The 27,180-nt window shown below is 38.0% G+C and overlaps 3 protein-coding genes across 8 annotated transcripts; 2 read left to right on the top strand and 1 right to left on the bottom strand.

The window, feature by feature from the left end:
- The first annotated feature begins 1,333 nt into the window (after window positions 1-1,333).
- sun2 (Sad1 and UNC84 domain containing 2) lies at window positions 1,334-15,930 on the top strand. Of its 4 annotated transcripts, none has more exons than XM_011478306.4 (16): window positions 1,334-1,628; window positions 8,477-8,585; window positions 8,691-8,794; window positions 9,140-9,526; window positions 9,618-9,677; window positions 9,811-9,882; window positions 10,564-10,718; window positions 10,994-11,044; window positions 11,190-11,228; window positions 11,979-12,173; window positions 12,244-12,375; window positions 12,475-12,571; window positions 12,713-12,828; window positions 12,914-13,087; window positions 13,474-13,563; window positions 14,525-15,930. In XM_011478306.4, the coding sequence occupies exons 2-16, from the start codon at window positions 8,479-8,481 to the stop codon at window positions 14,639-14,641; spliced, it is 1,896 nt and encodes a 631-aa protein (XP_011476608.2). In that variant the 5' UTR covers window positions 1,334-1,628; window positions 8,477-8,478; the 3' UTR covers window positions 14,642-15,930. The 4 variants fall into 4 exon arrangements, with proteins under 4 accessions (XP_011476608.2, XP_020560490.2, XP_078800221.1 ...); XM_020704831.3 differs by having other exon boundaries at window positions 9,618-9,704; window positions 14,525-15,836; XM_078944095.1 differs by having other exon boundaries at window positions 1,357-1,510.
- A 1,632-nt stretch (window positions 15,931-17,562) lies between these two features.
- On the top strand, window positions 17,563-21,113 carry LOC144990909 (uncharacterized). Of its 2 annotated transcripts, XM_078944110.1 has the most exons (3): window positions 17,563-17,689; window positions 17,813-18,198; window positions 20,471-21,113. In XM_078944110.1, the coding sequence occupies exons 2-3, from the start codon at window positions 17,845-17,847 to the stop codon at window positions 20,969-20,971; spliced, it is 855 nt and encodes a 284-aa protein (XP_078800236.1). In that variant the 5' UTR covers window positions 17,563-17,689; window positions 17,813-17,844; the 3' UTR covers window positions 20,972-21,113. The 2 variants fall into 2 exon arrangements, with proteins under 2 accessions (XP_078800236.1, XP_078800238.1); XM_078944112.1 differs by lacking the exon at window positions 17,563-17,689 and having other exon boundaries at window positions 17,697-18,198.
- A 1,758-nt stretch (window positions 21,114-22,871) lies between these two features.
- LOC101172136 (uncharacterized) lies at window positions 22,872-25,976 on the bottom strand. 2 transcript variants are annotated; one of them, XM_011478317.4, is made up of 3 exons: window positions 25,844-25,976; window positions 24,613-24,877; window positions 22,872-23,575 (listed from the first exon to the last, which is right to left on the bottom strand). In XM_011478317.4, the coding sequence occupies exons 1-3, from the start codon at window positions 25,924-25,926 to the stop codon at window positions 22,907-22,909; spliced, it is 1,017 nt and encodes a 338-aa protein (XP_011476619.1). In that variant the 5' UTR covers window positions 25,927-25,976; the 3' UTR covers window positions 22,872-22,906. The 2 variants fall into 2 exon arrangements, with proteins under 2 accessions (XP_011476619.1, XP_004066116.1); XM_004066068.5 differs by having other exon boundaries at window positions 25,791-25,954.
- Between the last annotated feature and the right edge of the window lie 1,204 nt (window positions 25,977-27,180).

The following is a 27,180-nucleotide window of genomic DNA, read 5'->3' as shown; positions in this document are numbered from 1 at the left end:
CCTTTCTCTCCATAACTCTCTCTGTCTTTCTATTTTTTTTTTCCATAAAATGACCTGTTCGGATAAAGAATAATCCTCTTCCACCTTCCCGCCCCTGGCTGGACCTTATCTGCCCAGTGATAGGGTCAGGTTGGGTTTATTTTGAGCTAGATGCAGAACTGCAAACAGTGCCAAATGCTCTGAGCATTACCCTTAAAAGCATTTTGCTGCGTTTTGGGAGTCTTGGTCTCTCTTGTGTGGCAACAACTTTCTGACAGATCCGACCTTGACTGTTTGCATTACCTGCTGCTTATTTCCAGGTTATAAAGGATGCATTTGATAGTCTGAATACACATCATACAGGTAACTTTAAACCAGCAACCACAATAGACAGAATTTCAGTAACCATGTAATTACACAATGAAGTGTCATACACATAATAAAAAGCTATTCAGCATGCTTTTTTGTTAGCATTTGGTGATAGCTTTTACGTCATCTGACCACTATTCAATCATACAGAAAAGCAATTTGAGTGATGTGTTTGATTTCATTGTCACGGAAAAAACACAAAAGCTTTAAATAGTTGTAGTTAGGCTTTATTGAAACTACTTTTTGTATCCATCACGCTATTGAAAAGCTACTATAATAATGAAAACTCTCTCAGACCAGGACCTGTGCATGGGTGTTTTGTTGTTTTGTTAGAAAAATATCTATTATCAATACTATTTATTTGTTTATTCCTTTATTCTTGTCTGAAATGAACATCAAAACAGCTTGTTTAAAAAATTTGTTTCAACAAAGTTTGGTAGGTTGATGTGTTGTGAAACATATTTTCTGACAAATTTGGAGACTTTGTGTTATTTCTATTTTGTGTTCAAATGTGTCTGTATGGATTCAAATCAGCAACATCCTAGATCTGATTCCAGTCTTTCCCAAAGTCATTCACAGTGACATGGCTCCGCAGTGTGTCAGTGGGCCTGAATTGCAGCCATAAAAAAGTGATGGGGAGTGCACACTTATCACCACAAGGGGGCGCACTCTGGTTCCATATTGAGAAATGTACGTTCACCACCGTGAGCCTGACATCAGACCGGAAACAGTTTGAAAATGTTCAGTATCATTATGGTCGTATACAGACCAATTATTTTATACATTGACTAAATTTTAGACTTTACATTTTTTAAGTTTGAATGATGTTTAATTCATGTTTTCTGGGTACCTTGGAAATCTTTTAATATGAAACAACAACAACAACAACAATAATAATAATAATAATAATAATAATAATAATAATAATAACAATGATAATAAAAATAATAATACACTTCTTTGTAGGTTTATTTTGTAAATTTTTACCGGAAGCGCGTCACCAATAACGCTAGCTTTAACTGTCAACGTCTCGAGTTGTCATAGCAAATGCAGGTCGTGACGGCGTCCAGAGAAAAACTTCATTTACAGGAGTTTCCGGGAGGAAAAAAGTCGTGGTTTAAGTCGTCTTTATTGCATCTGCTGCTGGTTTAACAGAAGCTTGGTGAGTTTGTGGACTGAAGAGTGGATTACACCGAGAGTCCAGGAGACAGAATCTGTCAGTTAGTCGAGAGTAGCGGGTTTATCTGCGACACGCCTCACAATAACGCACACATAACGGGGTAAGTTCTGAAGTCTCACTAAGAAAAAGTTTACTTAAGTTTACGGAGGTTTGTGTTTGGTCACAAACATTCAGCTTTGTGTTGTCTTTTGTCTATCACGCTGCTTGTCTTTAGAATTTACGCAGTTTAAGCCGCTAGTTAACCACCATCACACATTATTAATTTACTACACGAATTTGAACTTCTTCTGTGTTTGTTCTGAAATATCGCTGAATGAAATCAAATGTTCAGGTTGTTTGCTTTACACTAGTTTCCCAGCACAGAACTCTGTTGTGAGTTTGTTGTGGTCTTTTAATTAGGATTGTTCAGTAATGGCCGAATAAATTGTGAGAAACTTTATTTCGGTTAAGTTAAACAAACAAACTTAAAAACATCAACATAAACATTGACACTGATCAATGTCAACATAAACATTGAAAATAATAATAATAATAATAAATAAATAAACATAACATAAACATTGAACAAAATTAACCGAAAAAGGTGTTGGGTGAAGCCAAGGCTTATTTCCCCAACCCTGAATACAAACATTACATCTACCTACAAACTGTTAGAACCTTAAATCAGAAAAGAAAAAAGATGAAAAAACCAAAAAACAAAAACAAAACAAACACTTCTCAAAATGACCTCACAACCACCAAAGTCTCTCAGTCCAGAAGGTATTTTTGAAACATTTTAACTTTATACATTTTCTTAAAGTGCAGTATGGATTTTGCAGTTAAATAAAAACTGGTGTCGTTTAATTTCTCGGACAAAGTTTCTGCAGAGCGGCAGTAGATCATCAGAAATTCACCTCTGAGTTGTGGATGAAACTGTTGGAAAAGCTTGATTGATGAGATGATTGAGTGGGACTTTAATTAACCTAATCAATGCATCAGTGCCATTCGAACCTGTTATTGAGGCCCTTTTTTTTGCATCATTGGGTATATTTATATTGTGACATGTTCTTGCGTTTTAATGCAATTTTTTTAATGCTCAATTTAATTTTTTTCTTAAATGGCATGCAAGTGATCCAAATATTCAGCAATATGTATATTAGGTATCTGAAGCTGTTGTTTGGAATCAGCTTTCTAAAGAAAAAGAATAAGTTTACTGTTCAAATATTTGGCTCAGACAAAGAGGATACAGTATGTGAAGTGAACTTTCATGCTGGAGATTCTCAGCCTGGGTTTCTCAAACAGCTTCTACAGCTGTACACCCTGTTACCCAAAGATAGCTGGTTCATTGAGTCCTCCATTACCCTGAAAACCACACAAAGGGGAGCAAAAGCACACACGTGCTTCACATTGTTGTAAACAGACCTCCTTAAGAAGCTAAATAATTGCGTGTTCTGGTTCTAGCCCTCTTCTTTGCAGTGGGCTTGTTGTGATGATGACTCATGTACTCTATTTCTGAGTCAGATTTCACTGGCTCTGCTCCCCTGCTAGCCGCTGGCTAAAACCATTTACCAGCCAGTTTTGGTTTGATGAAAACCGATTCTCTACATTCCATCCTTTGCCTTCTGCTCCTCACCGAATACACATTTTGTCCTTAACCCCCCCATCTTTTTTTAATGTTTTCCACTAATTCAGTTGGGTTTATAAACCCACATTTTGCACACAATCGTTCCCGTTTTTTGCAAAGTTCTCACATTTTATACTTTTTAAAAAACATTTTAAAGCTTATAATGCATTGCTGGTTGTCAGGAGTCAGGACCAAAAAGAACCCCACCCTGCCCAGCTTTAAGCAAATAGGCTTTCTATCTCAGCCAAATGCAGCTATAATCCAAAACTGCAAATTTGTCTGGAGATTACACATTCTTCAGAGTACAGCACATGATCTGCTTTGGTTTTGCTACCACTTTCCTCAGCAAGGAGTGTTGATTTTCTACCTCTGCTGGGTTTGATTTTTTTTGTCCGATTTTATATGCAGCTCCAGCCCTAATGTCACATGATTTCAACGCCAACTTTTGTGGAGTCGTCCTCTTTGTTCTGGTTGAACAGGCTCTTTTGTCTGCCGCCGCACATGATTCCCTGAGACGTGAACCAGATCTCCCTCCATCTACTGAGTGATGTCTCCACCCTGCTGACACTGACCTGTTCACACCTTCACAGCTTTGTGAGGGACCACACAAGTTAGAAGTTAGAAAGGCTGAAGCATTCTTGTAGCCCCTATCACAAATAAAAAACAAGTTTTCACAAGTTCACCAGGGATTACCAATTATACTATTTAACATTGGGTTGCATGTGAGTGGAAACTGTAAAAGATGATGACTATCTGAGTTCAGAGTGGGAACTGTGCTGAAATACTACTGAGAGATAAATGAAAGAAAGGCTGTGAGAGAGTTAAAGTACAAACTGTTCTTTTTTCTTAGCTAAAGCCCTCTCATGCATTAAGAGAAAAGAAATGTTGGAAGCCTGAGGTGAGCTGTTGTTGATGAGGAGTCTAAATAGTTGCAACCCTTGTTGCTTTGTGGTAATTATGAAATGTTTACAATGTGCCAAAAAAAAAAACTAACTGCAAATTTAATACTGTACTAAGATACATAAATGACAATGAAAGTTTATTTTATATTTAATAGAAGACTGCAATCTTTCATTTAATATTGAATGTGTTCTATGCAGGCATAAACATGCTTGTTAGCTCTTAAACGTGCTTTTAGGAACTAAGGTTGCATGTGAAGTTGTTGCTATGACAAAAAAGTTTCAGTAACAGTTTGAAAAAAACCCTTCGCGTCCCCCCCTCCCATTACCATGCATGAGAGCACAGTGATGCACGAGGCTGCTATGATTGTCTGGTTTCAGAAAATATACACTAGAAATGTTTGGTTTGAGATATTTTGCAGACTTTTTTACCACATTTTCTTCATTTATCTTTAAGTGTTTAATAAAGAGTAGTGTGTAAGCAATCCGCTTTGTCAAAAGAGGCAGAAAGTTATTGGAGTTCATGGATGTTCTTGTACCAATAACACTAGGAAAATTAAGTCTTTTTGAACCCATTTTACTTTAGCGCTGGTGCTTTCACCCTAACTTCCTGGGTGTTTAGTAGAATCAGCCACAGCTTCCTTTTTTGCCATCTTGACAGTTCCTTCTTTCAGCTACATGGTCGCTACACCCTCCTGCAGACTTGCATTCATAAAGACAGCAGCATCTTTTGTGAATGTTAGTTGCTTGACAAGGTGAGATTTCTGAGAATAAAGCCAGCTTTCAGAAGAGAAAATCTCCCACAGAAGCTGGGAGGCTGAGTGTTTTCTGACTGTGCTGAGTCACAACGGGGGCTCACTAACACACAATGCTAATGTGGACTAGCATTCACCCAACAGAAAGTATCTGGGTATTTTCATGAAGTCTATCTAGTAGATTAAGTTCAGCTGAAGTGAGTCGTGCTCATTGGTGTCACAACGTAACCACAGACGGTGTAGCCTGTGAACTCAGCTGTAGTTGTTTGAACTTGTTCTGATGCTTAAGCTTTTAAAGGATTGTAAAATATTCTGCTATTTGGTGGATTTAATCATATTCTACATTGAAAATGTTAATCTAAAGAGATGTTTTTCAGTTTGGCATCCATATCTCTCAGACTGATGCTGTTGTTTTTCTGGAAGGGAATGTGCAGCATGGAACTGCTTGAAGACTTGGAAGCAGCTAAGTTGGTGAACTCTTAATGCTGCTTATCTGCACCTCAGGCTCACATCTCTGACCAATCAGATGACACAGCTTAAGGAGTCGGTTACATCATCTTTGGGATGGCCATGCTGCTGAAAGTCAAGCTGGTTAGATACTTAGTGACAAACATGACCACATTATGAAGCAGCTGAAGTCAAGCAAACGTCCCTTTCTTAGTTTTTTGTCCAAATATTTGTATCATTGTAGATCAAGTTGAATCTGCTATAGGCTCTCACTTGTTAGCAGCACATGTTATTCTTTTGGTTTGCATATTTGCATTATAGTCTCTCATAAGAGGTGTATGCGCTATACTATAAAATTATTTGTGCTACTGCTTTATTTTTATTTTTTATTTTTGTTTGTGTCATTTACTGTCAGTGTTTGCTTGAAGTATTACTTGGATTATAGAAAACAAAGATTAACCACAAGAGCATATGTTGAAGGCTTAACCACTGCTAACAAATCACACTAATCCTTCAATAGAACTACTGCGGCTTCATGGTATTTAAAAATGATTATTACTACTTTATCAAGAGGTTTATTTGCTTTTACTTTATGTTTCTAGTATTTTCATGATATGAAAATTATGTTTTAGTGTTTTTAACATGTTCTTGTGGCCTTTTTCTGATGATGGACAGCATTAGGGCTGCACGATATGAGGAAAACTCGCGATATGTGATATTGGTGATTAATATTGCGATAACGATATAATTTGCGGTATATAAACAAACAGCAAAACAACCAAAAACATCATTTCCATTTCACTGCAACAGTTTAAAAGTTATACTCCAACTGACCCTTGTCGACGTAGGAGGCAAACATCAAACATAAAAGGGCTCATCTGATTGATCAACAACGTAAACGGGTCCTTCCGATTGGTTAAATGCATAAAGGGATTTATTTCATTTGTTCAATATTTCAAGCTCCCATGAAATTGTTTTAGCACATTTAAGTTAACCATTTATTGCGATTTTGGCCGTCTTTTGCGGTATGCATATTGCACAGCTTGATGTCGCGATAACGATAAATTTGCGGTATATTGTGCAGGCCTAGACAGCTTATATAAAGAAAATTAAATTTAAAAATATATTTCTAAGTATTTCTTTATTCAGATCATGATGAATCAGGAGCAGCCCAAATAATGCTGTTGGGGGGGGGGGGGGGGGGGGGGGCTTAGTTCTGATGTAGAAAATACGCTGGGTGGGCCACAAACTCGTGCCCTGAGCTCTTTTTCAGAAAGACAGTACTCAGAAAAAGAGACTGAAAAGAATATTGCAGTGTATATTTTAAGCTTTACAAACATGTATTCCTCTGAATTTATGCTTTAACTTATTATTATGTTTAGAAAAGTGGCAAAGCGAGATTAGTGCAGGCGCTGGAATCGTTACCATGAGCACGTTTTGCAACGCATATCAAAGTCTGCTTCTTGTGAAAAAACAATTTTAGAGTAACAAGATTAAAGTACCGATACTGATAATTGATTTAATATTTATTTCCGATCATGTTATAAGCGAGATGATGGTCTAGGTCTCTATTATCAGAAAAGAAGGACTTCTGGGAAGTAACAGTCTGACGCGGTCAGGCCTCATTCATCCATTAATTTCTGATAACGGACAACTCATTGTACGTTATTACATATCTGTTAATAGCCTTAGATTAAAAAGGAGATTAACAGGATTTTAAAAAATGTCTGTATTTAATTAATCGCATTTTAATGCGATTAATTAGACACTCCGGGCAATTTTCAAATTGGATTCTATTCACCCGAGTCTGGATCGATTCAATTCATGATTTTGTTCGATTTTTTTATGATCCACTCAATTTGATTCGATTAAATCCAATTTTGAATTTGCACGGTTTATGCATTTAGACATATTTGTATGGAAAAACATTAATAATCTATATGTGTTTTGAAGATATTCCTATTTAGTCAGCAATGTATATTTAGGTCGACCAAGTGTAGCATCAGCCCTCCTATGGTATGGGAGATTCCATTATATGTTAGCATCAAGCTAGTGGACTTTGGCTTTACTGCTATTATGCGCTTAGGTCACCAGAAAAGGAAAGGCAAAGGAGATTGATCTCTACTTTTATGGATCCATTATTGATCTATCAAGCTTGGATCGATTCAGATCAATTAACATTGTAGGGTGCACGTACTGGCTCCTTACTGACCATGCACAAATGCAGCACGCACTGGGTCTACATTTAATATGTAAGTGCCTGTAGCCCAGAGAAACTACTCCCTGATTGTCTAATTTCCGAGTATTTTAACAGTCAGACTGCATGCAAGAAGCTTTCGATGGGTGTGCAAGAAACGTTCAAAAACATCACTTAAACAGTATTAACTACCTTACTACCTTGTGCAAGGTTTGGGTGGATGAAGAAAAAATTAAAAATCTGTACAGCCTCTGTGTCACACCTACTTCAACCTTACTGACCCTCACGGGTTTTATAAGTATGAATAAACTATGACCTGTTGGCCGCAGCATGCCTGTAGATAAAAATGATAAATATTTTCGCTCTATGGGTTCACCCAGCAAACTCTGGTCTTAAAATTTTGTGTCGGCCATCTGCATGACCTGTACAGGTTCACCCATTTTTTTTCCTGCGGACAGCCAGTATATACCCTTAAGGGCGTTTGTGACTAAGACTTAAGGATGGAAAACCCAAGATCAGCTGGTTTGGGACTAAATCTATGTCCAGCACAAATAATTCATCCAGGTAAATAAATAAAAAAAACAGATCCAGAAGGTTATCTAAAAAAAACATTGTTATATCCTGACAACGTTGTATCCTAACAAGCTTATCCACAAGAAGGGAATTTCAAAATAAAAGCAAAGCCAGAAACCATGAAAAGGAAAATAATGTATAATGTAAAAAATAATATGATGTCATATCCCAGTGACAATGTATAATGCTCAGTGACAGGTAAACAGAAGTGCTCCTGTTGATGAAACGTGAAACCATACACATTTTTTTATCTAGAATAATTATCTATTTTCTATGAAAATAGATTGCATACAATCATAGTCATTGTGCGCTCTATGTATATTTAGAAAGTCTTTATTATTGTGCAGGTATGCAAAGTATTGACTATAAAGCAGAAGCTGTATGTTTGTAGGGTACACAGATTGGATACTCTGATGTTTTAAGCAAACATGGTGGATCAAAAGTTGTATATCATTTGTTCACTGTCTGTTACAGTCATGTCTCGTAGAAGTTCTCGCTTAAAGTCAGGCGGTTACTACAATTCAGATGAAGAATCGGACTCAAGCAGCGTGACCAACATATCCTACCGCGAAAACCCGGTGAAGTAAGTTTCCTTTTTTTGTGCACTTTTTCTATTTCCACTGAAAGTGCTTCAAACTTAGGGAGAAGTTTTCTCTTTTTTTTTTCTAAAATTGTTTTTTCCTATTAGAGTTTTCAAGAAGAAAGCAGGAACGCGAAAGGCTGCCACCCCCACTTCCAGTAGAGCCAGCAGTAATGCCAGCTCTGCCACCCCTGAGAGACCTGTTACTCCAGGCCAGTATGACACTGACATCCTCACACTACTGAACCTGACCCGCATTAAGGGTTATCTCCAGATAAACACCTTTTAAAAGGTTTTAAACTGTTCCTGCCATGCTTATGAAATTGCACTCAGGACTCCTTCATGTTTTCATCACATTTATTTTGAAATTCTTGATATATATGTCTTCTAGTATAGGCCAGCTTGTGAATTGGTGCATTATAAACAAGGATTGTAACATTTTTTAATGAAACCCCTTCCTAAACGCATGTTTGTCACAATCTAAATGCACACATCTCAGGATCAATTACTAGTCCAAGAAGGAAATTGTATTGACTCTTCTTCTTTTTGTTTCTCAGGTCTAGACCTGTTTCCCTCAAGCGTGCAGCCCCAGCCTGTCATGAGGACTGTACCTTATGCTCCCAGCGCAGCCACTCCTCGTCCTGCTCTGACGGGGTCCTCACCCCCGAGCCAAACGCCCACCAAACGCTCCTCAGTAACCCCAGAGAAGAACACCAAAGCTGGGCTCAGCATCTCTGAGAAAACGGGTGTATACCACAGACCACACCTGAAGGGGCCCAGTCAAAGTGGGGCTGACAGCTCAGGGTATTCCTCATCTGAAGGCACCTACCTGAGGCCCTTACCTGCCACCAATAGCAGCAGCAGCTCCACTGACAGCAGTAAAGTTCAGACTCCTAATGCAGGATACATAGACCAGGTCCGCAGTGCCTTCTGGACTCTCATCGGTAAGTCCTGGATGGAATTTTTGTAAATATTTTTGTCTTTGTCTGGATGTGAACAATAAGCTTTTCCTTTTTTTTTTTGTTTTTTGGGCAGACTCAGCCTTAGTGATGACTGCTGAAGTCCAATCCAAAATCCCCAATGTCAGAGCTTTAGGTACAGTTTGTGTGCCTACGCACCCATGTATGGAAAAAAAGTTTGTGTGTTGTTATTACAATATCTGAGCTTTTTCTCATGATTTGGATTTGGTTTATCCCAATCCCTCCTGATGCATTTCTCCTCCGTGCAGCTAATGCCTCCATGAGCAGACGGACAAAGCAGGCCTGTGCTTTGGCCCTCCTCCTTCTCATCTTACTTCTTTGTGAGTAACAGACATTTAAAATACACAGGTCTGGGTGTTTAGATGTAAATAATTTAAAGAAGTGTAGTCACACTCCAAGGTTTTTTTTCCAGTAAAACAAAATAACGGCACATTTAGTCTCCTGTGCTTGTATGTCTACACGAGGGATTTCCCGATCTGATCACATGATCTGTAATTGTGCCCAATTACCTAGTTTCAGATCAGAATCACTCGATCAGAATCGGATGCTGTTTCCCGATCAGGGATATTCAGTTTATAATTTTTTTGATATGTATTAAATATTTCAAACTTATTATTACAGATATACTCTACTAGAAGTCTGTATATCATGAACGGACCAGGACATTTTATTGCTGTAACGCACAGCAGCAGTTTGAGCAGGAGGCTAATCTCTAACAAAAACAGTTCGGTAAATTCAGCAAGATGTTGACAGATTACGACGTCTGGGATCAGTAACCCTTTTTTTTTAATGAACAATTTAAACTGACGGCAAGTTTCTCTATTGGTTTGAATTGACGCAAACAACGACCTACAAAGACATTAAAAAAAGAGAGATTGAGTTAAACAGAGACAGCAGTGAGACGGCTACCAATGTTACAACTAATTTGTCAGATCCTTCACCCAAGTGATTGTAGCTATGTACGAATCTTCTTCTAACATACTTTCTTTCTTTGTCTTCAGGCATTTGGTTGCTCCTTCCATTGTTTACGTCTCTCCTCCCCCACCTGACAGTCACACAGATGCCGACACTCACACCAACAAAAAAACCAGAGAACCAGCCCTCCATCTTTGCCGCTCCTCCTCCTCAACCCAGCGTCACACCTACACCTGTGATGGTACGGCTCACCTGTAGTTTGTGTGCGGTTGAAACCTCATTTTATGTGTGAATAGGGGTCTACGAAGAAAAAATACTGTTAACACATCACTAAAGATTTGTTTTTACTTACCTCATTTGGTTCAGAAGATGTCTCTCATATTACTTACTGTTTTAAAAGTTTTTTTCTTCTTCATTATTACTACTGCTACTATTATTTCATGGAATATGAAGTATTTTATCTAAGAACTTCTTGCATCTTACACTGTTTTTAATGCATTTTTCTTTCCCACCCAGGATCCAGCTGTTGTTTCTGCTGCTGTTGAGGCAAAGATGAAGCATTCTCTGGTAAGAGAGAGTTTAGTGAATAAACCGTAGAAGATAACTCTCAGTTCTTTGCATTTACTGCAAATAATATTGTATTAAAAGAAAATGAAGATGTTTAGAAGGACCTGAAGGTTATGTACCTGTACCCGTTGTGTGTTTGTTCCAGGTGGAGCTTCAGATAAAACAAGAGCAGCTTCTGTCTCAGGTGAGGAGAAATTCGGTCTGTTTCTGCAAACATCTTCCACTTTTATTCCTCTTTTGAGATTTCATTTTCTGCAAGACATTTTTTTTTACATTTTTAATATCAATTTGCACCATCCATTGTTTTTTTGTTTTTTTATTTCTAAATTTATTATTTATAGTCAAGATGGTGGATCCAGTGTTATAAGAAGACTTTTAAGTTAAAATGAAAAACAAATTTTTTAAAACCATTGCGTAAGGATTTTTAGCAATGACATTATTATTGTGAAGTGTGAGAATCTTTTTTAACCCTTCGTGAGTTACCAAAGAACAAGTCTGCTAAAGTAGTCTTTTACATTTTTGTAGCATTTGATATCACGGGTATTACATAATAGATATGTTTATTATTTATTAAATACACAAAAGTCATGACTTTCTAACATTTTTAATTTGAAAAACATTTAACTTTACCTTAGTTAGTTTGTTTTTTGATCTTTCTAAACTAAAAAAGAATTACACTGTCCAAAACAACATACAGTATGTCATAAGGAAATTATTATAATTGTGCAATTAAATGTCTGTCAAAAGATCCTCTTCATTAATATTAAGTGTTGTAAACCACTGAAAAAGTCTCAAAGGAATCTCTAAGGTCATGCAGATGTTTCAGTAAAGGTTAAGAAATTACAAATTATAGCTTGTTGCAAGACATCAGTTACACAATTATGTGTACAGTTTTATCCTTAACACACACTGTTTTTTTTCATTTTTCTGTCAGCTGAAGGAGAAACATCAGCTGGACATGCAGGTTATAAAAGCGAAGCTGGAGGCGGCCGACTCCAGCCTCCGTCTTCATGTGGAGCAGGAAGTTGCCAGGCTGCTCAAGCAGATTGAAGGTTCCCAGGCAGAAAGTCACTCTGCTGCTGCCAGCCTCAGCCTCAAAATCCAAACCCTGGAGGCTCTGAATGCCAAGGTAAGAAAATAAGAGATAAATATTGCCTGAGCCTATCTCTTAAAGGTTAAAGCGCTTTATTGTGCTGCAGCTGTCCCAGGAGTTGTTGTTCATCCAGTCCACTCCAACCCCATGTCCCAACAGCAGCCCAGCGCCCAACCAAAACTTCCTGACCCCAGAGCTCCAGCAGGCCATGGAGAAGTGGCTCACTGATCGCATCAAGGTATCCACACAGAAAAGTCATCCACATGTTTTTAACTCCAGTATAAAAACTGTGCGTGTCATGTAGCGCTCATGGTGTCCTCCTGTGACTTTGAATCAGGAGCAGGATGTGATCAGGTTTGGAGACAGAGGGGGTTGTGCTGAGTGCAGACAGCCTTTGGCGGACAAAATGGCTGACTTTGCCCTGGAGACTCAAGGTCAGAAACATTTGTGTTCATTGTTTTTAACAATGAATTGATGACAAAGATTTAGTTACTTATTAGTTTGTTACTGTAGAATAAAATGAATATTTTTGTAAATAAAATCTGAACAGATTGATATCACATTTCTTGTTTTAGGGGCCAGTGTGATCAGCACCAGGTGCTCAGAGACGTATCGGATTCGTTCAGCTTGCTTGACCCTGTTTGGTTTCCCTCTCTGGTATCCATCTGAAAGTCCACGCACTGTCATACAGGTACAGAACATCGGTCTTAGAGCATAGAGTTTTTCTACAATCTCCATTTTTTTACGAAGCGGCCCCCCCGCCTCCTCTTCCTTAGGGTTTCCCGGTGCTCCTTCCAGGAAAATGCTGGGCATTCCACGGCGTCCAAGGCACTCTGGTTATCTCCCTCTCCCACCCCATAAGGATAAGTCATGTGACACTGGACCACCTCCCTCGCTACAATGCCCCCACCGGCCGCATCGACTCTGCTCCCAAAGACTTTCAAGTCTACGTGAGTGATCGGACTTGGATTCACTCAGATGGCACCGTAGAAAATCCAGTTCAGGGAATATTTCCCTTTACTTCAAACATAAGCAGGTGGTTTTCATCTAAGCCTTTTATGAACACTTCCTGAGCAGGTTTACAAACTTCCCTTTCCATTATATTTGTTAGATTGCTGCTTCATAAGTTAATCTTTTCTTTAAAGGAAATCTGTCATAAAAAAGTTAAGTTTGTTTTTTATACAACTTCCCTGTCAAAAAACGATTAGATAAAAGTCATTCACATGCATGATGTATTTAATGCATATTTATGTTCAATTCACTGGCACAATGTGGAGTATATGGAAAGTAAGTTTAGCTAAATGTTGCATAGCTTGATTGTATTTTTCTGTCACAGGGCATGAAAAATGACACAGAAGAAGGAATGCTGCTCGGGGCTTTTACCTACGATGAGAACGGAGAGTCATCACAGACATTCGAGCTGCCGGTGGGTTCCAGCTGCACTTCCTTCATTTTCTACGAGGCTAGAGTTAAGGCAGGGGTCGGCAACCAAAATGCCTCTTAAAGAGCCATTTTGATCAGTTTCCCATTGAGATGAAAGCACAGGGAGCCGCAACAGTAGGGGTGTTAAAAAAAATGGTTTTGCCGAAATATCGCGATGGTTTATTTTGGCAATACTTGTGTTGATTCAAAATGTTGTCAGGATATTTATTTAATTATTTAAATTGTTTTTATTTTTTATGAACCCCCTCCTCCTACGTGTTCTACACAGATGCAACATACGGTCATCGTAGCATCAAGGATAGTAGGGGCGCCCTAATGCAAATTTAATTAATTTTACGCGGAAATGGGTGGTTTTAGTCTAGGGGGAATAAAAGGTTTTTTTGGGGGCGTTCATGTGCCTACGAGATCGCCACTGACTTTTCATCCCATAACAGACAGCTTTCACAGCTGCAGACACGCCCCCTCCGCGCTTTCACGCAGCTCTCTTCATCCTGCCTGCTCGCACCATCTGAGGGTGTTAAAGGCACCACAACAATCTTAGAACATGATAGTTATTTTACTAAACCACAGAGAGCCGCAGCACAGGCATGATAGAGCCACATGTGGCTCCGGAGCCACCGGTTGCTGACCCTTGACTTAAGGCCTTAGTCACAACTGCCCCTACGGTGGGTGTGGGCTGTCTGGGGGTGATAAATGAGTAAACTGGCACGGAAATATTGAGGTTATAGACTGCTTAGTGTGCATGTAGAACAAAAATGTTTATGCACAAGACCTGAAAACCCCAAAAACTGCTACCATACAAGGGGTTGACCCATAAGGGTGCATGTGAATAAGGCTTCCAATTTTGTGTTAACGTTTTGTTTTTTGTTTTTCAATGAAGCTCTGCCTCTTTCCTTACTCTGTTCACCTGCTGAGGATTTTCTACCTTCACTGCTCTCTTTCAGAACCCGAGCGATGTGGTTTATCGGATCGTAGAGCTGCGAGTTCTCTCTAACTGGGGTCACATGGAGTACACATGTCTGTACCGTTTCCGTGTGCACGGGAAGATCGCTACCTCTTGAGCAGCTGCAGGGAGAACGTCTACAGGGCGGTGGTGCCAATGGAATGTGCTGTGCTCAGGACCAAAAGCCAGATATTTTATGCTGACTCATGTCACATTTGTGAGATGGCTGTGTGTCTGTCAGCAGGTTTTTGTTTTAATGATATATGCAGCTTTTATTAGTTGACAGAGAGAATGACAGTTGCTAGTGCAGTGCACACTGGCTTCAAATAAAAGACAAAAAACAGAATGAAAAAGTAAGAAGTTCTGGTAACTTTCTGCTTTGCTGAAAATGAATATGGCACTGCACATTTCTTAGTGTGTATTTATGAAGAAAATTTAAAAAACGGATTTTCTGATTTGACTTTTTTTATCGCGGTACTCAGAAGGACTAAAAGACATATTTCCTTGTTTCTGCAAAAATCCTAAATTTGAAATGAAAGGTAGTGGTTACAGAATCTCTCAGGGCTTTCCTCTCACGCCACGAGGAATGAAGTGACAAACATAAAGAAAAAAATGTGTTTATTCTTTTTTATTGTGTTTTTCCTGTCCATCATGGGACTATAAAGAATTTCAGTACTTCACCGTGCAAGTTCGCCTGATGCAATATACCAACCCACTGAGTGACATGCAACCTGCGTGAAAGGTAGCTTTAAATGACTTTAAAAGTCAGCTGATGTTTAAAGTGTCAAGGCTATTTATTTAATCAGTGTTATTTTAAACTAAAATACTTTACCGGCTTTTTTATTTGTTGTTGAAATATTAATATTCATAGACATTTGAATGATTGTTCAAGAAGTGCAGCTTAGCAACAACTTGTAATTATGACTGTGGTATTCATGTGTAAAAATGTCATTTGCACTGTTTTCTTTTTTTCAATAGTTTCAAACATGTGTTGGTTGAAACAATCTTCCTTTTCAGATGCACTGGAGATGGTGTCAGGTTTTTTTCTATCAAATGATGATCAGGATTAACGATTTGTTCTGTGTTTATTATTTAAACATGACCCAAATACCTTGTTTTCATATTTAGAAAAGCTTGCAGTGACATAAACGATTTGGAAATTAAGATTAAAACTATTTAATTTAGATAAGAACAAGAAATGAAAGACATTTTTTTGAAGTCTTAACTGATTTTTGAAAAATCAACAAATATAAATGTCACATTTTCACATTTAGAAAATTGTAAATAAAAAAACTTGATTTACTCCATTTAAATTAGTGTTCATTTATTGTTCTAAATTGCGTGGCATTATGCAATCACAAGTTATAAAAAGTAACGATTAAAATTTCAAAAGTTGACGTACACTTAGATGAGTTTGCTTTCTTACTTATTGTTTACAAATGTATTTATTGAACGGCCTGTTCTGTGCTTCAGTCGTTTGTTCACTGCCTGGATTTTTAAAAACACAATTCTGATCATGAATTATTCCAGCTGATTCACAGTTTTTGTTTTCCTCATATGCAGATATATTTGTTTCTAACATATGAAAATAATATATATATATATATATATATATATATATATATATATATATATATATATATATATATGTTTTTTCAATTTATAAAAAAATGGCTGTTTTTTTGTGTTCAATTGATAGTTACAGGTATTTGTGACCTAAACTGAGCATTTAATATGTTTAATACATTTCTATATTTTTTATTTAAAAATTTTATTTTTATTTTTTTATATTTTGTGTTTGTTCATATTTTAAATGTAATTCTCTGTTAAATGTATTTTTGGATTTCCAGCAAAGGTTGGTCCACTCTAAGGCATGACATGAAATGTTTAAAACTGTCATAAAAAGGTTTTTCATTAAAACTGCTCATTTAGGATTAAGCTGGAGATGCAGTAAGTTGTTGACGAGAAGATTAAGACAGCTAATGGGGAAAAAACTGACTTGTAAAGCCAAAGTGGGGTTAGAAGGAGCAGACAAAAGTGGGAAGGGTCACCTTCTGTGAGGTAAGTGACCTATCCATATTTGATCTATGGCAAAGGTCAGACAGACTGCAAAGTTAGTTTCTTGGTGGATGCGTTCGACAGAGATGTTCAAACTAGCAAGCCTGCTCTTCTGGGAGCCCATATGCTGGAGACAAAGCATCTACCTGTCAGATTTTAAATAAAATATTCATCAAAGTGTGGAAAGTGTAATGACAGCATTCTATTTCCTAGAGCTGAACAGTTAGACTAAACAAATTAACCCTAACCCCCCCCCCGGAAAAAAAAAAGATGACATCAATAATAAATCAAAATATATTTTAAAATCCCTAACAAAATCAAAACACGTGTCAGAAATGTGGTCAGTTTTGCATTTTCCCACTATTTGAAAAAAGAAACGTTTTGTTCAAGCGATCCAAACTACATTGTCCTGTATTGTGCAGTTGTTCTGGCAAACATTAAGGACATAACAACAAAAGCAAAAGGAAACAAACAACACACTCTGTGCTTAGTGTTTTTCCCCAACAGAGTTTAGTTTCTTAACAGTTCAGTCATATCTTGCAGTAGATTTCTCATTTGCTGGCCTTGCATCACTTGTTTACAGAACATTGCTGCCTCAGTGAGGTGAAGTTATATTACGTGCTACTGCAGATTTCACACCCATGAGAGAAGACCTTATTTCAGGCTTTTTGCACCCCAGCATGAACTGCACCAGACACAAATGGACCAACAACAATGGACCAGCTGCTCTGGGAAAATAACATAAAATCTTTAGAGTCCTACAACTGGGAATATGAGAACAAAAACCAGACGCAATGGCAATTTAATAAGCCAATTACAACAGGGCTTTTCTAAATAAAGCATGTTTTTTTTTAACAAAGAGAGGTTCAAAGGCGGGGTTATGAGATAACATTTGCCCCTTTTTAGTTTTGCTTCACTAGTCAGCTTCATTAACTCTATTTCAACACACCCTTCACGTATGTCCAAGCAATCCAGTCTCTGAAAACAGAACAGTGTGGGTAAGAAAATGTTTGGAACAGGCTGCAGATAACTGGCTTGCATGCGTTCTGGTCTTTGGGAGCTGGTTCCAGGGATCCGCTGACAGAAAGTAGGCCAAAGGACTGAGAAGGTGAGATCTTTGATATGATTGATACTTTTCTACAAATTACCAATTGCAAATATGAAATACAAACACTGACTCAGTATGGCATATGAGTCAGATTGAACTGAACTTTCTTCTTCTGTGTCCCAGCTTCTTCCACCACCATCGAACTTTGTCCTGAAATGTACAACAGAACCATTTACGCCAACTCCACCAACCTCAAGGCCCCTTTGCCGTGGTACGAGCATCCAGAATGTTCTGTGGCCCCTTATGGGTTTGTGTTCTACTTCGGGGTCAAGGTGTTCAACTTCGCAATGGGAGCGCCATGTAACATACTGGTCATCTGGCAGATCATCACCAGAAAAAATGACGCTTCCACCTCGGACATCTTCATCCTCAACCTTGCACTGCTGGATGCCTCCTTCAGCTTGATGACACCCCTAGACATGGTCAACCGACTAGTGCTGCATGACGATCGCATCTTTTACTTTGTAAGATTTGCATACGGGATGAAGGATGTGGGACCACTCTTTCTCGTAAGTTCATCTACCAGTTTGAATCTAATTTTCTACAAGAAGAAACTGAAAAAACAGCAGGCTGACAAATATACATTTATTAAATATACTAATCTATAATATAATTTACCATGTTTGTTAAAGCTATTATCATATTTTTAAAGATATGATATCATCATAATTTACCTGGTGTAAGTTTCAGTAATGGGAAATAGGAAGAAGAATATTTGACCCCTTAACCCCTACTGATACAAATATGCATCCACCCACTTCAGTTTTATATTTTCTGTAATTTAGCTTGGCCTTGAAAGCAAAATCCTTTCTGTTTCTACAGGCCAATAGCTGATAAAAACAAAACCTAGACATCTCTTGATCCTGATATTCATATTATTCCATAATTTATGCCAATGGGTAATGAAATGCCTCAAAACAACTTATTGATGGATCAAAAATAAAACTTGGTGTACTGCTAATATTTTGTTGGTTTATGTAACAGCAAAAAACATTTCAGCGCCACAAAATTTGGGAAATTATTAAATGAAGACAAAAAGTGAATATAGTTGAAGCAATTTTCTAGTTTTATGAAGACTTTTTTTTCATAATAGATTTTTTTCAACATAACTGGCATAAAGTTTGATTGATTTTTTTTTCAAATCACATTTTGTTTTGGTTTTTGGACTTTAGTACCAGTAAGCTCTGTTTTGATAACATGGTATCAAAAATGTATGTCATGTTGCTTCAGCGAAGGGCATTCATTTCTGATATTATACACTTTGAAGGCCATTATCCCGCTTATACCATGGTCACTAACAAAAGAAAGAAATATTCAATCAGTTTTTAGTACTTTATTCTTGTTATTTTTTCAGTTTAGATCGCTTTTTTTTTTTTCACAATAAGCTGACTATTTGTTACGTGGCGCTTAGCTGAGCCGGCACCGACCGTGACTGCACCGACAAAGGATAGCGATACATATGCTGATCATCACAATAGGTTAAATAAACAATTTTTGTCTATATATTTAGCTGAAAAAGGTGCATGATCTGTTGCTTACCTTTCGGCATATCCCTTCAGGGTTTGCCACAGCAATTCAGTTCTCACTGATTGACACAGGTGGTTTGCCAAAGATTTTTAGTCTAGATGCCGTTCCTGAGACAATCCTGAGTTTTATCCGGGCTGGGGACTGGCACAGAGACCCAGACTTGAGCCCCCCTCTTGGCTACATAGTTAGTCAGTGGCGTGTAGGGTCTTCAATTGTACAGGGTTTTTCCATGCACGAGTCCTGCACACAGCCAACTGAGCCATCCAGCCACTGAGAAAATGGTACACAATATCATTTGAAACATATGTGAAGTATTTGCAACTGTAAGTCTCAGAGATTGAAGCAATTTTAACAGTTTGTCATTCACACACAGTTTTTTTTGTTAAATAGTTGCAGAGACATAATTGGACTACAGTGAAAGAAATGCAAGAACCCCTAAGCATTTATGGATTGAAAAATAAACTTTTTTTTTCCTTTTGTGCAAGTTTGTGTTCGTGTGTGTGCATGTGACAGTGTGCGTCTTTTTTACCTGGAGCGTCAGATCAACACTTTGAGGACAGCATGTTTAGTCCTCACTATCTTTTATTTATTTATTTACATTTTCTTATTGTTAATGTGAGTAATCAAGCGGTCCACTATAGTGAGTATAGATAAAAGAGCCAAAAATCTATTAAAAAAAAAGATCTTGAAATGACAAAATGTGTGCCGTGATATTAATGTTAATTTATAAATCCTATAAAGACCTTTTACAGCCAAAATAAGATAGCTATTGCTAAAACATTTTTAAAATGGTTAAATATAAAAATGAAATAAAATAATAAAAATATTCTTTTAAAAAAACATTACATTTTAGAGTTTTTTGTCTGCTACAACATTTTTTTGTCCATGTAAATGAGCCCACTGGGGGGGAAAGGGGATCTTAAATGACTGAGAAAATTTGAAGTTCACAAGGTAAACTAAAAGGTGCACAACAAAAAAAAGCAGAAACATAACCGAGAAAAGTTTCTCAAAAGTCCACTGAATTAAAACTAAATCCAAAAATTGAAGGTATTTTTACTGTCTGTCTTTTATTATGTCAGTTATCTGGTGCACATTTTTATGCACAACCAAATCAATGCCTTAACATCTCAACAAATAAATATGGTTAACCTTTTTTTGGCCTTTTGTGCAACATTTGACATGTTAGATAACTAAACTGCTGATAAAAACAAAAGCTGTTTCAGGTGATGTGCTTTGTTCTGTGTGAAACTGCAGGTGTGCATCTGTTTGGACCGTTACATGGCTGTCGTCCACCCTGTTTTATTCACCACTTACCGAGACGGCATGGCCCGCGTCTGCGTGTCGGTGCTGGTTTGGGGCCTCCTCCTGGCACACGGGCTCACCAAGTCCATTTTGGGAGTCTTGAGTGTGGCAGAAATCTTCAGTGGCGTTATCCTTTTTGCTTTTGCAGTCATGCTGTACTGCAACATTTCCATCATCTGGGTGCTTCGCCGCTCTGTGGCAGGAAAAGAGGCGATGCACCCTGTGAAAAAGAAAGCCTTACGGATAGTGTTGATCAATCTGGGCATCATTGTGGTGAACTACCTGCCACCTGTGGCGCTCATGCCCTTTGTGTCGTACTACACGTTTGTCGATTACTTCTGTAAGATCAGTATCAGCGTGTTCTCCATCATGGATCTAAGCTGCAGCATTGAGCCCCTCTTGTACATCACAAAGATGGAGAGAGTGGAAGGTAGGTGCTGCGGGTCGATCTGAGAGGAGAAACTTTATACAAGAAATTAGCCTTGTCCTGGAAAATTCATGAAAACATTTTTAAAGACCCACTCCGTTTATGCTGTTTGTAACATAGGAAATAGACAATCTATGATGTAATTAAGCTTTCACTAAACATATGTAAAACAAAAATGATGCTGTTCGGTAATCATCGTGAAAAAAATATAAATGTTGACATGCACAGAAATGGAGTGAAGCTTTAAATAATTCATGAATACATTTCTCTGGGTTATCATTGATGACAAACTAAACCGGAAAGCCCGTTAGATATCTGCAAACTAAATTGTCCAGAAGCATCTCAGTTCAAAAGAAATTATGTTGCGCATTTATTCTGCCATCATTTTTCCTATTGCATAGAAGTGTGGTGGAATAATTGCAACAAGAAAAAATAAGAGCAATAGAAATTATTCACAAAGTAAGTTACCTCAATCATACAAGTTATTTATACAGTCAAAAGAACTCAAACTTTTTGATTTGTTAAAATACTTTACAGCTCAAATAATATTCAAAAAAGTAAATTTGTCATACACAAACAAACAAAAAAGTTTTTTTTTGTATCAATATGTGGAGCAAGGCTGTGGAAAACCCAGTTTACATTTTTAACACTGTCCGAACATAAATGTGTTTAGGAAAAAATATATAGAAAGGGGATTAATAAACAGTGATTTATCTGTAAATGTTGTGGGGGTGCACTTGGGTGTGTTGGGGAAATAGGATTTAAATGAAAACAAAAGTGTTTTTAGATAAATGCATCTGTGTTTGTTTCTATGTGTATATTTATCTATATGTGTAATTGTAATTGTTATCTGAAAGTGTACTCATAAGGGAGGGAAAACAGCTTTCATAGGTAGTGGGTACTCTGGGTGTAGTTATAAGTTTGGTCTAGGCCCTAGGGCATAAGTGTGAGAATTTATAGAAGGATTTCTCTTTTTCTCACTTCCTTTCAGATATTTCTTGTTTCTTTTCTTTTTTTAATCTAGTCTCTTTTCTTTCTTTTACAATGTTCGAAAAAAAATATTATCATAAGATATCAACATGTTCAAATAGCATTTTTCTGATCATGGAGGACATTTATAAAGACAATTGGGATTAAAATTGCATTTCTGAGTTTTGCTTTATTCAAATTGTTGTAAATGAGAAGCAGATTCACAAGGATTCTCCCTGACAAAAGTCCTGCTAACAACTCAGAGGTGAATTTCAAATGAACTCATGCCGCTCTGTAGGGAAAACGACACCGGTTTTTTGGTTTTGGCTAAAAACAGCATAATCATATTTGTAATATCATGCGATTGGTGCATACTGTTTAAACATTTGTAAGTTTTAAATTCTAGTTAGTTTGAATCTGCATAATTTCAAGTTGTAGGTGTGTTAATTGTAGTTTGTATTTGTACGTTTTTAATATTCGAGTGTTCACGTGAAGCACTGAAAGCTATTAACGTTGGCATTGTGCTGCAGGCATAATCAACATGAATCAAGTTTAACCCTTGTGCTATCCTAGGCACTTTAACATTGGGAGTTGGGTCATCTAGACCCACTAGACAGTGCTCTGAACCTTTTTTCTTCAATGATTTGTGAACCTCACTGGTGTCCATGGATTACATGAAATCTTTCCACCTTTATCCACCTTTGTCATGGTAGGGAGAACACATCAATGTAAGGGTGGGGTCATCTAAGATAGGGGTTAAATGGTGGAAATATTTTAAACATATATCCTACCCCAGAATGCTGTAAATATAATTCTTATTCATTATAACCAATAGCATTATTATTAATTATTGTTATCATTATTATTTTCATTTATTGTCCTACTAATACTTAAAAGTAAGGTAGTATATTGAAGGTTATACTCGTCTTGAACCAAGGTGAGAAATCACAATGAACGTTTTTTAAAACACAATAGATTTATTTCTAACAGAATTATGCATCAATAATTTTACAGTGCATCTCTCCTAAAGTTTCTGAGCTGGCCTCCGGTCCATCCTCTGATGTCACATATCCAGGATAAGTGGGGTGAAACTGGGGAGGCTGGCATTTAGTGGGGTTTTCTGTTGTCCCTGATAGACGTGGTAAAAGTGGGATCAACTTGGCATGAGCGTAATCAATCTCAAAACCTTCAAAAATAAGCCCCACCCCCCGGGCACCCAAACCCTCCTCAAGGAGACCAGCCACCTTCTTGGCAGCCAGCACCAACCCTTCATAATGGCTTTTTTCCAGTTTGAATATGTCGGACGTTAGAGGTCGACGTGGGACGAGCACTGTGAAGCCTGGGGAGTTGGGGAAAGGGGTGAGAAAAGCCACATGATCTGTATCCTCCCAGACCCTCCAATGCTGCTCCTCCCCACGGACAATGCGCGAAAAAAGCCCAGGATGAGCGGGATCATCCCCAAGGAAAGTGAGATTAGGTTGAGCATCTTGGAATGGGAGTTTGGATCGGATCCTGGTCTGGATGTCCGTGAGGCTGGAGTCACTCCATCGAGCTGCAGTCTTGGAGGTGCAGTAACCGGGGTCGTAGGCGTTGTGCTCCTCTTCTCCAGCGAGGTGAGGGCGCCACTCTGCATCCAGACCGTGAAGAGGGAGGATGCGAATCTTTTGAAACAACAGCAAAGAAGCATCCGTCAGCCGGGGTGGACTTCAGTGTTTTTGACAAACGGGGATTTCCTTTTATGCCCTGAATGCTACATTTGATCTTAAAGTCCCACTCCGATCATATTTTGATCTATTTTATAAGCGCTCCCAGAAATCTTATAATTATGATTATGCCATTTAAGACAAAACCAAAATATAACTGTGTCGTTTTCATGGACATAGTTTCAGCAGAGCAGCAATAGTTCATTAGGAATTCACCTCTGAGCACTGACTGTATAATATAGCTGGACAGATGGCGTGTGACGTCACCCAAAATGCTTTGCTTCTGGTTCCAACAAAATGAATCAAACAATAAGTCCATCCCCAAGTTGGAACTAAACGTCCTTAGTAAGTCGAGATTGGTCTCCCCCCTCCCCTTTACTGAAAGCTCTCTGTTTACACTTTCCCACTAGCTTACAGCCCCTCATAACCCAAACTAAAATTAGCAGTGCAACAAAAATGGCAATCAATATCTGCACTTTCCATTCGTACAGAAGTACATGGATCTAGTCGTCTACAAGTGGATGCATCAGAATGGAGCAGATCAGGGAGCTGCTGTGTGATGGGAAGTGGGGGCAGGGGTTGCTCCGTGCCAACAGTCCAGCCCACAATTCCGAGGTGAATTTCCAATGGATTACTGCAAAAACGATAGCCTAGAAAACAACGCAGGTTTTTGGATTTTGTCTTAAAATGACATTATCCTATTTAAAAGACCACTGGGAACACCTTTAAAAAAGATCAAAAAATTACCAGAGTGGGTCTTTAATGTTAGACACTAAGTGACAGAAACTGTCAAAATATTGAGATAAATGTTACTGATGTACACCATTATTTAAATCAAATATTTTGTATTAAAGAAATGAAGAATTCAAAAGCTTATTTTGTGACGATTAATAAACTTGGGAGCTGATTCTTGGTCAGTGTAGTATGGATAACTATAATCTGCATAACTATCCTCACTTCAGAGGCCTGTTTGTTCACAGCACATGAGTTGTTACCTGAGCGGGCCCGTCTTTGTGAGGTCTGCTGACCAGCGCACATCTCTGGACAGCCAGCCTGTCACACAGCAGCGCAGCCACGGCTCTGGCACCCAGCAGCCAGGACAGATACTCCGACTCCTCCAGCTGGAAGATGCTCCCTCCAGGTCGACTGGGAGTGCTGCTCTCCAGGATCACTGAGCCGGGGGTCCACGGTCGAGGATGAAGGTAGGCCACAAGCCCCTGTGACTCCCAAATGACATGACGGTGAAAAGCGGAGGACATACTGCAGACGAGGAGGAAGAAGAGAAGAAAAGGGATTCATGAGGTTTTTTTATTTGGTTTTCCTTAAACACAGTTGCAACACTAAGATTTCTACAGGTGCGTTTGTCTACATTCATAAAATCAGAATTTTTACTAAATGTATCCTATATTGAAACAAGTTGACATATGCATTCCAATTTGATTTAAGTGATTGATAGCTTTAACATCTTTATTAAAAAATAACATACATCTCACTATCAAGTTATTTAAGAAAAAAACAAAGAATGCTGATGTGGCAGAAAATACATTACAGCAACAAGTCATTGCTGATGCCTAAACACGTGACAAAGGGAGTACCATGCTGCTCCGTCCCTCTTTCCATAGGAGCGCTAAAATGTTTACAGAAATGATGATCTAAATGCTCGTTAAAAATGATATAAATTCAGGTATGAAGAGACTTGTGTTTGGTTTCACATACATAACTTTATTCACATATTTTAATAACGCATTTTTATTTGTCAGTACACTGTACTATTTCTATTTTATTTCTTTTAGCAGATGAAATTTGCCTACAGTGTGGGTCTGGACAAGGAAAAAATATACTATATATGGAATTTCGTTCTGATTTTTTTTTTAACATGGGGGGGGGATCCCCCCGGCACTGGACTGTTAGGATGTAACTTTCGGTTTGCTGAAACTAAGACATTTTGATTAGGCTAGCGTTCCCACTTTAAGACTTTTTTTAAAATAACTAAATACACGTTTCTAAGTGCTTCTAAGGTGCGGATACAAAAAATTACATTGCGCAAACTGTGGATGATTTGTGTGAATAATTTATTCATTTTAAAAAGAAGTGCTAAAAATCATTGATGACAGGCTTCCTCGCGTGCCTCCTAATAAAAGTTAAACGCTCCAGACCAGTTTATCTGACGTACCTTCGCAACAGTAAAGTTGTAAACGTCATACAATTTCTGAAGAGAAACCCGACCTGTCATCAACTGGTTTCCTCTGCTCGTAATAAATAGCAAGACAGATGGCTAGAATCGCTGCCACCGCCGTACTCAACCACATCCCAGAGACTTCTGATCGCACTTCCTGTTTCCGCTGAAAGAGAAAAGGTGCATTGTCGCCATCTACAGGACAGCAAAGAAACTGCATGTTTCAAGCCAACATACAACTTAATAATTTAATTCAATAAATACAGTGGCTTTAGAACATGAAAAATTAAATGTTAATTTACAGTTTCATAGATACATATTCACAGCCTGCTGAATCTCTTTTGGGCTTTTCGAAAAGAGGTTGCCAGTTTGTTGTAGGGCCACACCAAGGGGAAATTCAGAGGCACCAGTTAACCTATGAAACATGTTTTAGGACTGTGGGAAGAAACTAGAGTACCCGGTAAATCCCATACATGCATGTACATGCAAACTCCACACAGAAGGGTCCGAGCCAGGATTTGAGCCAGGTGAGGGGACTAACTATTGCACCACTGTGCTGCCCTAATATGCAGTTCCTTTTTTAATTCAATCTAATTATTATCAATGACTGTAGCTTGTAGGCCTCTTTAGGTTTCAGCCTAACCATTGCGTAATTATGGAGCACTGGACATGACATTAAAAAAAAAAGTGCCCACAAAGTAACTAATTTTATGCGGGCACAAATTAGTATTTCATGGCAACAAATTAAAATTTTGGGGACACAATTTTACGTTTTTGCCGGGCACATATTACTATTTTGCGAGCACCAATTAGTATTTTAGCATCATCGATTCCTACTATAAGTGGCGACAAAACACTGATTTGTGCAGACGATATGCTAATTTGTGCCCACAAAGTAGTAATATGTGCCCACAAAATACTAACTTGAGTCCAAATAATACTAATTTTTGTGTGCAAAATGGTAACTTGTGCTAAGAATTTGTGGCAACAAAATGCTAGTTTGTGCCCACAAAGTACTAATTTGTGCACCAAAATACTAATTTAAGTGAACAAAAGTCTAATTTGTACCTACAAAATGCTACTTTGTGCCTAGAAAATGCTCATTTCAGTGCACAAAATTCAAATTTGCGCAGACAAAATGCTACTTTAAGCCCAGAAAATAATCATTTGAGCACAAAAAACACAAAATACAAATTCGTGGCCACAATTTATTAATTTGAGGGAACTTTTTTTTCTGAATGTGATGTCTAGGAACCTGTAAATGATTGATATTGTGTAAACCGGAAGACAGGACTCTAAAGAGAAAATGATAAATGTATACGTAACATTTCTGAAAGCTTGAATTACCTTCATGTCCCTAAACTGCTGCTCCAAGACTCTTTACTTC

This window comes from Oryzias latipes, chromosome 1, assembly GCF_053564925.1.
Source record: "Oryzias latipes strain Hd-rR chromosome 1, Olatipes_Hd-rR_3.1".
Lineage (NCBI taxonomy): Eukaryota > Metazoa > Chordata > Actinopteri > Beloniformes > Adrianichthyidae > Oryzias > Oryzias latipes.
The sequence above is the reverse complement of the archived record's forward strand: the minus strand, read 5'-3'. Positions and strand labels throughout refer to the sequence as shown.

Excerpts from the sequence above, each read along its gene's own strand:
- LOC144990909 (XM_078944110.1), top strand. The coding sequence starts at position 17,845 with ATGTACAACAGAACCATTTACGCCAACTCCACCAACCTCAAGGCCCCT. Across the intron at positions 18,199-20,470 it reads ATGTGGGACCACTCTTTCTC|GTGTGCATCTGTTTGGACCG; the intron begins GTAAGTTCATCT and ends GTGAAACTGCAG.
- LOC101172136 (XM_011478317.4), bottom strand. The coding sequence starts at position 25,926 with ATGTGGTTGAGTACGGCGGTGGCAGCGATTCTAGCCATCTGTCTTGCT. Across the intron at positions 24,878-25,843 it reads AGGAAACCAGTTGATGACAG|TATGTCCTCCGCTTTTCACC; the intron begins GTCGGGTTTCTC and ends CCTCGTCTGCAG. Across the intron at positions 23,576-24,612 it reads ACAAAGACGGGCCCGCTCAG|ATTCGCATCCTCCCTCTTCA; the intron begins GTAACAACTCAT and ends TTGTTTCAAAAG.
- sun2 (XM_020704831.3), top strand. The coding sequence starts at position 8,479 with ATGTCTCGTAGAAGTTCTCGCTTAAAGTCAGGCGGTTACTACAATTCA. Across the intron at positions 11,045-11,189 it reads CAAAGATGAAGCATTCTCTG|GTGGAGCTTCAGATAAAACA; the intron begins GTAAGAGAGAGT and ends TGTTTGTTCCAG. Across the intron at positions 12,829-12,913 it reads GTCCACGCACTGTCATACAG|GGTTTCCCGGTGCTCCTTCC; the intron begins GTACAGAACATC and ends CCTCTTCCTTAG.